The sequence below is a fragment of the Bombus vosnesenskii genome, unplaced genomic scaffold, assembly GCF_011952255.1.
Source record: "Bombus vosnesenskii isolate JDL3184/JDL3185 unplaced genomic scaffold, Bvos_JDL3184-5_v1.1 scf7180000013340, whole genome shotgun sequence".
NCBI lineage: Eukaryota > Metazoa > Arthropoda > Insecta > Hymenoptera > Apidae > Bombus > Bombus vosnesenskii.
Window position 1 is genome coordinate 1,275,183 of NW_022882977.1, and position 14,785 is coordinate 1,289,967.

Here is a 14,785-nt window from a genome sequence, read left to right on the forward strand (position 1 = left end):
AACGAAGATTTCCGATTCAACTCGAATACCTCCGAGTATGCTCTGATGTGCTCGACAAAATTCAATAGCACTTGCCAATAATTTTCAATACGTTTCTTTGCTAACTTTTTTCTATATTTAATACAACGATCTACTTGTTTGCTCTATACTAGCAACCAAATAAACCGACAGCTTTTTCAAGAGATCTCAAAATTCACACGTAATTAACAGACATGAATTCACAATATATGAAGTCAGTTGATTAGTTATATGATATGTACATAAACAAATCCTGCAACATAGTAAAGAAGCATGGAATCATTTCTATCCGCATCGAAAGCAGTCTTGGTAAATTTCTGTTTTGTTTTAATTGGATTGCTGTAGTGAATAAAGTTATATTTTTCGTGAATTATAACAAGACAATAATACACGTGTTCACTTCTACTAAATAAGTTGAGTGCTAAATAATATTATGTAGTATATATAATAAGCTAATATAATGCAATTGGATAATTTACTTATATCACTAATTATTTCTTTTCTTTGTTTTTCCATATCATTAGTTCCATCGTAATTATTCCTTTGTTATTATATTTATATTGCATTAAGAACATGTTAAAATTAATATTGATATCAATATCTATATTTTGATATCTATAGTAATAATTTTACATTCATAATTTCTCGTCTAAATTTATACCACGTATATCTATCACACGTAGATGACGAGAAAAATTGTAATTACATTCTTCTTAAGAAAATTTTGCCCGAACAAATTAATACCACGAATTGCAACTATAGTTGGTAGCAGTTACATGTGATGTAATATGTAACAGATAGTTTCAGTTTGTATCTTTTGCGCGCCAAATCTTTGAGACATTTAAAATTGTTAGTCATTAAAAAATTGAAATATGTTATCCTATTTTGCTTAAAAAAAGATAAAAAACCGGAATTATTGTATTATTTAACGATATTAGATAATAAATTGAATATGTGTGTAGAAAACTGAAAATAAACTTGAAAAATATAAGATATTTAGTTATTTATCAGCATACATTGTTATTTTGCGCAACTATATGTAAAAATGAATTGAAAATGAAAATCCGAAGCAGACAAATTTCGAAATATACAAGTGAAAGGGATAAACACTGGTGGATAAAATTATTGGATGATAATCTAAGATATCGGTATAATAGGAACAAAAATCTTTTTATAAAAAATTTTTAGAAGAGACAAAGTAAATATTTAATGAGGTATTGGTTTGTATATTATTTTAGTCGAAGCCGCTGGCTTACAAAAGAATCTGCATCGTTTTGGGTAATGAATCTTGTGATTTAGACTCTGCCGTATCGGCATTGATTCAAGCTTTTTCTGAATATTTAGACGGAATTAAAAGGAAGGAAACAGATTTAGTGGTTATTCCGTTGATGAATATATCTGAAAGAGAGTATCGTGTAAAAACTGAAGTCGTATTCTTCTTGAAACGTCACAACATACCTTCCAACTTGCTGACATTTCGGTAAGTTACAAGATTTTCTAACAAATGTTATAGAATGAAAAAATGAAAGTAAATTGTATAGATAGATGATCGTATGTATATTAATAGGGATCAAATAGATTTGAAAGCTTTAAAGAAGAATGTGGAAACGAAATTGGAACTGGTGCTCGTTGATCATCATAACCTTCCGGACGAAGACACTTATCTAATGGATTCTGTAGTAAAAATAATCGATCACAGACCACAAGACGAACGGTGGCTGTGGCCTGGTAGAGAAATACATCTGGAGAGCGTAGGCAGTTGCGCGACGCTAGTGGCGCGAAATTTATTCGATAAACATGCAGAAATAATAGACTCGCAGATATCGAGTCTTCTGAGAGGTATGCAAGCAAGTCAGCAAGCAAACAAACAAGATGGCTTTCGTTAAATTTTACTCGAATATATTATTCAGACATCAAATTGATTTTGCGTTATTTAAACGTAATTGTTATTGCAATTTTTATAGGTCCAATCTTGGTCGATACTTGTAATTTTTCAAAAGAGGCCGATCGTGCTACTCCCGCCGATGTGGAAATCGTGGAATCTCTGGAAAAAGTTGGACTATTAGATCTAGACAGAGATAAAGTGTTTAACGAGATCGTCAAAGCAAAATCTGACATTAGCGAATTGACTATCGATGATCTTTTGATCAAAGATTTAAAAGTAATTGTTGGTATACCGATTGTTGGATTGCCTATGTTGGTGAAGGTAAAAACTAAAGCATACGCGTATTCCTTCTTTTACGTATGAATTGTAATTCATTCAATTTGCATATCGCACTTTAGGATTTCCTCGATTTACAAGAGGATTATCTAGAAAGTCTTGGAAATTTTGCCAAATGTAAAAACACTACGATCGTCGTTCTAATGGGAATGCAACTTAATGCGCAAGAAATATCTCGAGATATCGCTGTTTTTTCGTCTCATGCCAATCGGCTAAGAGATAAGGTTAGCACAATCTTTCCGTTTTTATTTTATTCGATCTGTCGATAGATACGATCTTGGCTTAATTTTACTATTAACAGATAATAGAAGCTTTAATGGCGTCTACGCAACCATCTCTCGAATTGAGTTTGATTAGAAAAATTCACCAAGAAGATGGAGATGTTAATTTGTTCCTTTATGAACAAAGGAATCTACGTGCCACGCGAAAACAAATTTTACCGATCATTCGAGATACCGTTTCGTTGGAATGTCGATGCTGAGTAACTATTCGTGATAGGATCTCTTGCTTGAAGTTGAATTTGTAAAGACAAAATGCGAGAGATTATAAGAAGTCACATTTCAGATGACAGTGTCAGTTCCTTGAGTTCAGTCTTCCAAATAAATGAAATAAGAACAATAGGAAACAAAATGACTCATTTTACTTTAAGCTAAGTTGTTTCGAAACTCTTTAATTTAAGCTAAGTTGTTTCGAAACTCGTTAATTTAAGCTAAGTTGTTTCGAAACTCGTATTATAAATAACCAACACATTTAAACGCGCGAGATTCCACAGAATTACCTTATTTCTTTTGTTACATGAAGGGAGAGAGAGAGAGAGAGAGAGAAAGAGAAAGAGAGAGTAAGATACAAAGAGAAAGGTGGAGAGAGAGAGAGAGAGAGAGAACGAACGATCGATTGATACGACTACAAGTTAATGGTGATTACTCCAATTTTCTTCGAGTTAATTATGCTCTATGCCGAGTGTAACGTACATGAAAGATCGATACCATTATAACGATATCAACATCGTTACTACGATCGGAGATACATACATTGGAGGGAGATATTCCCCTATATCCCCTTTCGCCCCACTCTTCTCCGCCGCTCCTATCTTCGAGCAAACTCACCACCACCACGGGCCGATACCATGGATGTTGGGCTAAAGCTTTGGTCCAGGGTGGCGGAGTTTGCATCGAACTACGTTTCGCGAGAAACGCGACAAGACGAACAAATTTATTCGCCGGAAAGAGCCGAAAAACTAACCGAACGTGAGAAAATCTGTCAATTATATAGTGCGGGTAGCAACAATTCTTACGAGTTGTCGTTTTTTTCTTTTTCTAATTAGGACGTGCACCGTATGTATATACGTATATGTATAGAGAAAAGAAACAAGGAAAAAGGAGAGAAGTTAAAAGAGAAATTGAAGTTGGTGCACTTTGATTCGTGGTTAGCTTTACAACGATGCTAAATTCCTTTCGTTTTTCAAAATTTACCGTGTTCACGTATCCCGTATACGCAATAAGTGACATGCGTCAATCTTAAAAGGTAAGCACCTTTTGACATTGAGCTTTTTATCAAACCTATCGGGTATAAAGATCCAAACATATTAAGTGTCATATCGCTTCAATTACGAAAAAGAAGACGCACGTGTTTCATATTTAATAATAATTGATACGATTCATTTTACACGGATGTAATAGATGTAGAAGAAATTTGGTAATTATAGTTTTGATAGTCGAATCGAATGAAAATTACATTATGAAACAGATTAGTTTCAATAAGAAAAAGAAACATTCAATTTTTTTAATTTTTATTAATTTTTATAAATTTTTATAAATTCAATTTCGTCGGCCCATTTTGAATAATATCGAGCATAAACGGATATTGTTATATCTATTATAGAAATTATTGAAACGAATACGTGTGCGTGTACGCAACGTGTAAATAGTAAATACATACATGGATCGAGAGAAAAATACTTAACGGGACATAATAAGACCTCTCTAATCGTAAGAGAAAAGGATGATTCGATGATCCTGTCATTTACATTTGCCTCTGCGTTTGTATTTACGTTTACACAATGACGTATATACATGACATAGTTAAATAACATAAATATTATAAATATTGAACCGTTTGTCGAAAACGAATAAAGGTCCGAACAAACGAAACAAATGGAGCAAACGAGTCGAACATGGTCATGCTCTTCCTTCCTGCGGCACGCTCGTATTGATCGTACTTTACTTGTTGCACGCACACCCAATACCTATCCAGGACCCCGTGCGCATTCCCTAACCCTCTTTGTCTTCATTTTCCATCGGTGAATCTAATTAACGTGCAACCTGCAAATTGCCAGCTGCTAACTGCCGACCGTACAAGCGCTAACCTATCTAATATCGATAGTAATAGCGATACTTGATAGCAGTTTCGATAGTTGCAATTTCTTCGTCTCTCAACCATCGACAATCTACGATCGATTCTTTTTAGATCTTTCTTTCATAAGTACGGCCAGATACCTAAAACGGATATAATTCTCTTTCTCTTTGAATACACTTGAATATCGAACGCATCTCGCATGCATTAACGCGCTGCCCTAGTCCTTTCTCCCTCCTTTAATTTCGTAAATCATGTTTCTTTTTCTTCGCCGCAGTACGATTAATCACGTACCACATGCAACATCTACACCTACGACGACCATCAATCGCGTGTATTTCGTTTTTACAGTGAAATAAATTGTGCCACGATATAGCTCGAAAAGCAAATAGCGATTATTCGTATTACACTTACGATCGATAACATGTAATATCTAATCTGAAAGTTATTATAGTAGAAATTAAAATATAATAAGTATAGTTAATGTATAGTTAATGCGATTAGTTGATTAAGCAATATACAGTTACAGCTTGAGAAATCGAACAATGTTAGCAAAGGACTCGGTCTACCATGAACTGTAAAGAAATCGAAAACGATAGAAGATCCGGATATCGAGATGCGGTACATCCTAACGGTTGTCTCATTGGGAGTGCTTCTGGCAACTGTTCGCTGCAGAGAGAATTCAACGAAAAACGTTTTCGGTGAGGAAATGTGCAATTAAGGATAACGATATCGAAGAAATTAATTGTAAAAAGATAAGATCGATGAAATAAGGCCTGTATGTAAATATGTATGTTCGCAACTTGCAGATCAGTGCATCTTTCCCCTTGGCATGGAAGAGGGAAAAATTCCAGATGATGCGATCACCGCTTCTTCTAGCTACGAAACAAAATCCGTGGGCCCCCAAAACGCAAGGTAAATTGTTTTAAATGATCGTTGTCGATAAAGGTAAAATTATGCGTACTATTCGATGCGTTTTACCTTCGAACGACTTAGATTTCTATATAGTTTATATAGTTTAGAGTTCTATATAGTAGACTATAGAGTTTTACGATTCTTTTATCAGCTTCGCATCAGTTTCGTTCCGTTAAACGTAAACACTGCCGGTGGTTGGAATTTAAATAAAATAGGATAAGAGATATTCGGTTGAAAAATAAGATTTAAAACGATATAAATACATACGTATACGCAGTATGATATGGTATGGCACTGTAGCGTAGCAGTCGGTAAGAAAGGGCGATACCGATGTTTGCACGTTTGCAGGATAAGACAAGAGAAGAATGGTGGCGCTTGGTGTCCAAAAGCGCAAATCAGTAGCGCGATAAGAGAATACCTGGAGATCGATCTGACGAAAAATCATCTGATAGCGTGGACCGAAACTCAAGGACGGTTTGGCAACGGTCAAGGTCAGGAGTATGCGGAGGCTTTCTTTCTCGAGTACTGGCGCGACACGAAATGGCATCAATATAGAAACTTGATGGGTGACAGAGTTCGTGTCTGTGTGTGATAAATCGACCGGAAATCGTCTGCATTGCTTCGAATTCAAGCACAGTCGCATCAAATACATAAGTACTTACATACATACTTATATACATATGTATGGGTCGTCGCGAGGAAGGAATTAGAAAAATATAAGAAAGTTACGATATCGTAAGCTTTCGGACGGTTATTCAAAGAAAAACACAGTCCTCTACGCTCTAGTCTGTACTCGAGAGCAAGGCGAGACGTCTCCGGTGACCGTTGATGCTGAGAAACAATGCGACTACCGATATTCCTACGTCGATACACCGATCGAGCGTCGTTCGTTTCAGGTACTACGCGGCAACAGCAACACCTACCTGGTAGAAAAGCAGAAGTTGGACTTACCGTTTGTCGCGAGCAAAGTGCGATTCGTACCTTACAGCCAACATCCCCGGACAGTTTGCATGCGAGTCGAAATTTACGGATGCGTATTGGAACGTGAGCATTTCTATACCGTATATTTTACCGTTTGCCTTATCGTTTAGGCGTTTCGTCATTTCTCGTCTATCGATTCGACACGTTACGATCGTGATAACGTGTACGTATTATAACACATGTACGCACTATACGACCATCAACTATTTTTCTCATCCTCAGAGTATGTCGCGAGTTATAACGCGCCTAAGGGATCGAATCCAGGGCCCGGAGGACGAAACGTTCAGGATGCTTCGTATGACGGTGTGGAGATCGAGCCTCTTGTTCTCGTAAACGGTCTCGGGCAATTGACGGATGGAATATTAGGCGAAATTTCTGAAATTCTCTCCTCTTCGACCAATGCTACGAACTGGATCGGCTGGTCGGATCGTACTACAATCCAGATTATTTTTCGTTTTCAAGAACTACGAGAATTTCAAAATTGCACCGTACACATCGCTCGTATACCACAACTAGACGTCGAGGTTCGTTTTCTTTATTCTTTTTTACAACGAGCTTACATACACATACACAAAATTCAAAATTAAAAAATTCCTTTATAAATATCTTTCCAAAGCTGACAATTTCTTTTATTTTTTTTTTTTTTTAGACATTTTCGCAAATGCGCGTTTGGTTTTCCATCGATGGTGAGAACTATCGATCGGAAGCAGAAAAATCCGAGTGGCCGATCGTTGCTGGATCGCCCGCTGCCGAAACAGTTTTGGTATCGATCCCTTTACAATCTAGGATCGGACAATTCGTAAAAGTGGAATTCAGTCTTGCCGCGAAATGGTTGCTTCTCAGCGAAATCACCTTTTACACTGGTAAGTATTTAGATAATAGTCATATACGAGTACAAGAATATAAGAAAAAAGAAAGAGTTGGACGCGAATTAATAATGCTTTGTTAACCGTATTGACCGCAGGTAGCACAAGTCGGTCGAACGATTTGAATATTTTAGCTGATGATCAATCATCGGAAGTTCAGCAAAATCGAAGCGAACAACGAGTAAAATCCAGCAGCTCCGTCATCCACTCGACCATCAACTCCGTGAGTTTGAATGTAACGGATCTTTACCAAATCGACGAAGATGCCTCGATACCGGATGTCTTTCCCGTTGGTACCTCCCAAACGTATATCGGCCTTGTCAGCGGCCTATTGACAGTGTTTGTCCTTTTCTTAACGTGTACAACATTTTTGATCAAACAAAGAGGCCGTAACAAAGTCGCTTTGTTGCAAAAGCATACAGCTCTACTGTGCGACTCATCTGCACCAGGCATTGCGATCTCTCCAAAGGATGTTAAACTCTCGAATTCGATCGTAACTGGATTATCCTTGATTCGCAAACCTATCATTATTGCTCCTTCCGATAACTTGCCTGATCGATCCAATACAGATTTCCAAACGGACGCCAAAGCTGCTGTCGTCGATTCCCACTTCGATAATTCTGACGCCCGTTCCACTCTATACGAGAGAACATACAGTCTGTTCTCCGAAGAAAATCTCGTGGTTGCAAACTCAAACGCGTCCTCCACCTGTACAGCCGAATCATGTTCAGGTGAATCTAACCAACCTTTTCTACACAACAGTTTATATACTTTAACCTATTGATTTCCGCGCCTATTTGTATTATGCATGTGCGTATGCGTACATGATACTATATATATTATTATTACGTATATTACGTCAAATTTCATTTTTCTTCTACCCAATTGAATCCATTTCAGATTTCAAGCGCAAGTCGAGCTTCACGACAAACAAGTATGCGGAAGTGACAATGCCAACGACTATGACATATTCGACGAAAAAAGCGTTTCATCTTCAATCGAGAAACACGAATCAAAGAATCTACGAGGGGTATTATGCAGCAACAGACATTTTAACGGTAGGATGATGGATCAGATGTGTTTATAACAATTCTAATAAAGGTATTATATAGAGATTTTTATATAGATGTATTGTTGTAGATAAAGAGAAGGGAGATCCCGTCGACTATGAGCCCGTTTACACCGCTTCACATTCGCGAGGAAACCGTATGTTTACCAAGTACCATTGATTCCTACAACGTTCAGCGTGTTTCCAGACACAGATTAAGAATTCTAGACAAACTCGGTGAAGGAAATTTCGGTTTGGTAAGAAGAAACAATATCGATGAATTAAACTGTTAGTTTACCAATATGAAATTTAATCGAATATGTATGCTCAATCAGGTTCATTTATGTGAAGCAAAGGGTATCACGAATCCCGAAGTAGGAGCGACTCAAAGTCGGCAAATTGTAATCGTTAGGTCTCTTTGGCGAGGCGTTGTAGATTCTTTAAGGTATGTTACTAATTCCGAAATGTAACGCCGGTTCGAAAAACCTTTCTTTATATTCTTATGGCATTTTGACTTGAGCAATACACAGGTTGGACTTTACGAAGGATATGCATGTTTTGGCGATGCTCCAAAATTCAAACATAGCAAAGATGATGGCCTTGGTAGAAGAGGAACCGTTTGGAGCTATTTTCGAGTTCGGTCGTTTCGGAGATCTCCTTACCTTCTTAGAAAGTCGCGGTGGTAATTTGGACAACAAGGACGATATTAGGTGAGTAAAATATCGTGATTATATATCAATGGTATATTTGTCTTTTCAATTTTCTTTCTATTCTATTATATTCTATTCGCAGCTATGACAACCATTTAAGCTTTATTACCCAAATTGCATCTGGCATGAAGTATTTGGAATCCATGAACATTGCACATTGTGATTTAGCAGCCAGGTAAGTAAATCGAGAAAAAAATGGCAGAATCCGTAAAGAAATAAATCGACTTAATCGATCCTCGATATATACGTTGTGTAATATTTTAGGAATTGCATTGTTGGTCAGGATTTGACAATAAAGGTGTCGGATCATGCCATATATTGTAACAAATATGATCATCATTATTTCATCGACGGGCATAATGTAAAAGTTCCTCTTCGTTGGATGGCATGGGAAGCAGTGTTACTGGTAAGCGACTGTTTCTTATTTCCTCTTCATCTTATCTCTACGTTATAGTCGTAGCTACGTTTCCTCGTCTTGTGTCCCTCGAGTATATGTTTCTGCTATCGTAACTTCGCTACGGATCCCATTTATTTTCATTTTTGTTTTTCCTCTCAGGGTAAACGTAGTTGCCGAGCCGACGTTTGGTCGTTTGCTGTAACAGTTTGGGAAATTTTTCTAAATTGTAAGGAGATACCATATGCGGATTTAACAGTGGCACAGGTTTTAGAAAACTGTGGCCACTGTTACCAAAGCGAAACGTATATTGGTGGTAATGGACAGCCCGATGACAACAACGACCAAAGGAATCATCATCGAATTCTTTCACAACCCGATCATTGTCCAGATGACCTCTACCGTGTAATGAAAAAATGTTGGAGTACACGAATCGAGGACAGACCCCAGTTTGCGGAAATTCACCTATACCTCGAGAGACTAGCCCTCGATTGAACGTTCGAGATACTCGAGATCGAGTAGCACGGACCAAATGGTTACAATCAGCCAAGAAGCATCCTGTACGTAAATTTCAGCTTTTTATGCTGACTTAACCTGTATTTTCGCTTCATTCATTTCTTTTTTATATCTATTCCTAATGTATATTTCAATTCATCTTAAAAATATCGTAAAACTATTTCTTTCGCCCATTACAAACACCCTTTGTAATCGCTTCAGGATGCTCTGGCCATTAACTTTTAATGCTCAATTAGGTTTATATATAAATCAACTTTTATGCATATAGAAATATACACACACATTCACACTTGTACACACTCACATACATCAAGCGAGAGCGAGAGAGAGAGAGAAAGAGAGAGAGTGAGTGAGTGAGTTTCTGCAATCGTGAAACACAAAGCACCATAATAAGAAATCATATTGTCTTGTCCTTCGATTAACTGTAAATGATCGGTTGTAATATGCAAAAACAATCGATAATTCAACATTGCAACCGTGATTCTTTACGTACGAATATTCCAACAGCGAAACAAATAGACATTGCAATTGCGTTACAATTCGAATGTCTAGTACCTCAGCTTGTTTAGCGCCCAATAATGTTACAATACTGCTTATTCTGTATGTGCGAAGAATAAGTTGTTGCATATGAAAAATAAATAAGATTCACCGGTTTGGAAAAACGCGCGGCAAGAGAAATACGTGAATTTGAACGATCGAGCACGCAAACGAATACAGCAGAAATGAACTTTTCAATGGACCGTTAATATTTACTTTTTATCAAAGACAGGCGGAAGATGGTTTGCAAAAAGGGATATTGCATTGTTTCGCATGTATACATGAATAAATTCACGTGCTCGAGTTTTGCATTCGAATGTGTCACGCCGTTACGCTGCAAATATTTGTAGAGTAATAGATAAAACTGCATATCAAAAAGATAGCCAGTAATAGTGGTTTGCGGGCGTTACTACAAACCAAATGGGACAATCAATATCACGAACGTTGTTTCATACAAATTAGACGATACGCGACTTTAAAAAATAATTATCGATCGATTTGCTAACACTTACCGAATATTTTAGGATATTACACCCAAGCATTACCAATCGGATTGTATCCTCACGGGTGAATCGATCGTACTCTCATCGTATCGAGCGTTGATATCTACGCGTACGTTTCTATAGAAGCATAAATTTTTTTAAATGTGCGATTAACATTGATCGACATTTGTAATACAAATCATACGTATCCCATTAAAAATTATATTCTTCATATTTCCAACGTTACGGTAAATAAAAATTGTTATACACTATCTAATAAGCTGTGTCTATTGTTGGTGTTCTAATATATGTAAGACAATACTAAAACAGTTAGAGGGAAAAGCGTATGAGCAATTTCAGACTTCATTGCTAATGGTTTCTATCGGCACCAAAGGGATGATGTTTGTTTCTCGATGAAACTCGTCAAGGGGTTGCTCCCAACGTTCTTCGAAGTAGATTCCCAAGAGAAATTTTGTACCAATTCCTGTGTTAATGGCCCAAGGCAGATGATGCTCGAGATATAGTTTCCTTTGCCTAAAACGCCAAAGAGAAATTCGACTAATTGGACTGGATAAAATCCGGCGAATTGAATAAAAAGAAGATGGAGACAAAACCATCGATCGGTTGCAAGTATCAGGCTCGAGATTCACTCGATGAATTTACCTTGGACGCAACCGGAACGCTCCAAATATCGCTCCGCTGAAACACATTGGTAATCGTAATTGTAACGCTTCTACCCACTTGACCGTCACTTCTCCAAGCATCGTGGTTGGCATTAGAAGCAGAGCATGATAAATATCGTGTGTTTCTCGATATCGTTGCATTACATATGCTAATTCAGTATCTTCAACAAATCTGACCGCAGGTCTAGTATCGGGGGACACGTTCTGTAACAGACCAATATTTTTGTTCCAATTTGCAGAAACGCGCTAACAATTTCAGTATATGATATAATTTGTAAGAAACGACCAATCGATTGGTGTGATCGTCGTCTACGTATATCTCTATCGAATCGAATCGAATCGAGTGGAGTCAAGTCGAAAGAGCTTACATTAACGTCCAAAAAATCGCAATAGATCCTGCCAAGGGTTCCTTGTGGTAATCGTCTTAGCGCGGAAAAATCAATCGTAGACGAGGATATACGTGGTTTCCTGGCAAGAATGCGAGATCCCTCGGAGGTTGCGAGCATTTTTCGATGACAGTAGGAAAGAGCGTCGGTACCGGTCGTTTCTGCCAAGCATGCGATCATGTCGCCGCGAAAAGGATCAACGAATGAGATCGCGGCTGCACCGGCCGCCAAAATTGCACGTTGCACCGGCGACAGAGATACACGATGTTTCGCGTAATCCATCGTGAAGGATGACGAGCAGCCAGAGCTGCTGAATAATCTTCGAAGTGGCCAGCCTGAAACTGACGGAGGACTGAATGAGAATCGATCGTGTTTCTTTTCTCCAGAAATTAAATTTATTCACTATAAAATATACTTTTGTACACGTGCATTATTAATGATAGTATAGTGCACCTTCGAGATTTCGAAGTACGTATGTACAAGTTGTATTTCACAAGGTAAAGGTGATACGCTATGGCGCGCAACATCTTATTATTCATTTCTTCTATCCGGTAACGGTCTTATCGCTTTGGTATAGAATCTTATATCTTATTTATGACTATTACTATAGTTTGTCACGCTTGCTGCTCTTCCCCTATTCCCATTTCGTTCCCTCTTTTTCCGGCTCCCAAAAGCTTTACAATTCCACAACAAAGAGGACACGTGACACGTGTCGCACACTAACACAGATACAAAACACTAATACAGAGAAACAATATGATGGGCTCGAGGAAGCGAGAGCAACGGAGAGAGAGAGGAAGAGAAGAACAGAAAGAGCCGCGGCGACACATGGCACGATTTCGTTGCTTTGTACATCGATCATACAGCTTGCACTTTATTTGTCGTTTGGTCATCGAAAAGCGGAGAATATTTTGGTTCGGTCGATTCCTTCCTTCGAAAGGTTACCCAAGTGTAAACCAAGCTACCGACGACACTTAAATTCAATCCTACGAAATTTAACCACGTAAATATGTAGTCACCACCGATCATCATTCCGAGATAAGTAACGCATATATTTTTCAAACATCCGATTATCGTGGTGGTCAACGCAGAGTTATAAAGTGTGCAAAGTATCATGCTGTAGGACAATACAAAACCCATCACACATGAAAGGCCAAACTGTACAAGAAAGAACACATTGTTCCAATGTGGAAATTCTATGATAGAATGCATGTCTTCCATCCAGTAGGCAATGCTAATCGCTGGGACAATCATAAACAATGAATTATAGTACATCAGTCCGTATTTTCCTAGTTCCTTCGAGTCCAATTTCTTCTTCATGTAGACACCGTTGGCGGCCGTAAAAAAATCGTTCAATAGGATAAAAAGATAGCCCTCCAAATTAAAAGCAAGATCATTTAACGCAGCTACCACTGCCCCGACCATCATCATGTATACGCTCAACTGAACGGAAACACGCGCCCTTACTCCGAGAATATAGTATTCAGCGATCATCGTCATAAGAATGCTAAATCGTCTAAGGGCGGTGAACATTGGAAGGCTCAGCTGTTTCGTACCACCTAATCCAAAGATCATGTTGCCGATGTAAATGATCGGTAATGGCCATATCTTGACACACGTTGTTACTTCTAGGTTAGGAAATTCAACGTAGCGCAACTTCTTTGCTGCGAAAAGTAACATAATGGTAGCCAACATTTGTCCTATGCCGAGCATTTGAAACGATGGAAATTCGAACGACGTCAGCACTGTCTTATTTACAACTGTGATCATAAATGAAGATAACCCGTAAAATAGGGCAGAACCGACCCTCGCGAACATCACATTTTTATGACTCCACGGCATACCGATCAAAATTGATAATATTCTCTTACTCTCTTCTTTTTTTCTTACTTTCTCTCCTTCCCTTCTCTTTTCTCTGCGTTCCAATCACAACTTTTATATTACTAATATGCCAAATTTATATCAAATTTCATAAAACATACACTGGTATAACCTTATCATCCTTCTATCGGTTTTCTATTTCTCCTTTTGTGCTGCACACGTCGCCAACGAAGATTCCACTATCCTACTGGTTCATTCAGTATTATTAACAGTAGTAGTATTAACATTAAGTGTTCATTACTTAATGTTACTGAATACCATTAAGATTTGTTTATAAAACGTAAAGTACACACACGAGTGCTTCTTTTTCCTCTAATTATTCTTTAAGCGTGTTGACGTAATATTTTATCTTCCGCTATTCCTATTTCTATTTCTACCACAGTTTGCACTACTCTTCGTTTATCGTTGTCGTTGGCACATACAAATTTTGTATCTCGCTTTTCCTTCTGCTTGTCTTCTAATCTATTATCTTTGTTCTCAAAATGAATCTCAGTATATATACCTAGTATACTTGCATACATACGTATATCGTATTTAATTCTTTTATATGAAGATTAAGAATTTCTGCTTTGCAAGATTTTTATCAAATTCCTTTTATAATTTATTTCATTTATAATAATGAATACATTGTTATTCATTTAATTTTCAGCCTGTTATTAACTAATTTGTTATAAATATCATTCATCGATTAATAATACTAGTATACATATTTATCACATGTACAAAGTTTTGATGGTAGGAACACGATACTAATGAGCCATCTTATAATTAAAGGAGATGAAAAAGAGAAAAATA

General features: G+C 37.4%; 3 protein-coding genes across 8 annotated transcripts; 1 reads left to right on the top strand and 2 right to left on the bottom strand.

Moving 5' to 3' along the window:
- Positions 1-60: 60 nt before the first annotated feature.
- Positions 61-11,312, top strand: LOC117236079. The gene is made up of 19 exons (XM_033498728.1): positions 61-327; positions 1,257-1,498; positions 1,586-1,857; positions 1,983-2,224; positions 2,302-2,463; positions 2,541-2,696; positions 5,406-5,506; positions 5,855-6,080; positions 6,403-6,550; positions 6,710-7,011; positions 7,137-7,350; positions 7,452-8,084; positions 8,254-8,411; positions 8,494-8,658; positions 8,737-8,846; positions 8,932-9,111; positions 9,194-9,286; positions 9,376-9,517; positions 9,668-11,312. The coding sequence occupies exons 1-19, from the start codon at positions 292-294 to the stop codon at positions 9,998-10,000; spliced, it is 3,915 nt and encodes a 1,304-aa protein (XP_033354619.1). The 5' UTR covers positions 61-291; the 3' UTR covers positions 10,001-11,312.
- On the bottom strand, positions 9,127-14,406 carry LOC117236077 (ubiquinone biosynthesis protein COQ4 homolog, mitochondrial). 6 transcript variants are annotated; one of them, XR_004493782.1, is made up of 7 exons: positions 14,230-14,405; positions 14,092-14,187; positions 12,092-12,450; positions 11,704-11,927; positions 11,389-11,574; positions 11,071-11,178; positions 9,607-9,704 (listed from the first exon to the last, which is right to left on the bottom strand). XR_004493782.1 is itself a non-coding variant. In XM_033498724.1 (5 exons), exons 2-5 carry the CDS (start codon positions 14,108-14,110, stop codon positions 9,572-9,574), a joined length of 735 nt encoding a protein of 244 aa, XP_033354615.1. In that variant the 5' UTR covers positions 14,111-14,187; positions 14,230-14,406; the 3' UTR covers positions 9,127-9,571. The 6 variants fall into 6 exon arrangements, 5 of the variants coding, with proteins under 5 accessions (XP_033354615.1, XP_033354614.1, XP_033354613.1 ...); XM_033498724.1 differs by lacking the exons at positions 11,071-11,178; positions 11,389-11,574 and having other exon boundaries at positions 9,127-9,704; positions 14,230-14,406; XM_033498723.1 differs by lacking the exons at positions 9,607-9,704; positions 11,071-11,178 and having other exon boundaries at positions 11,249-11,574; positions 14,092-14,177; positions 14,284-14,405.
- LOC117236076 (UDP-sugar transporter UST74c) lies at positions 12,847-14,006 on the bottom strand. The gene has a single exon (XM_033498720.1). It carries the CDS (start codon positions 13,949-13,951, stop codon positions 12,968-12,970), a length of 984 nt encoding a protein of 327 aa, XP_033354611.1. The 5' UTR covers positions 13,952-14,006; the 3' UTR covers positions 12,847-12,967.
- Positions 14,407-14,785: the final 379 nt, after the last annotated feature.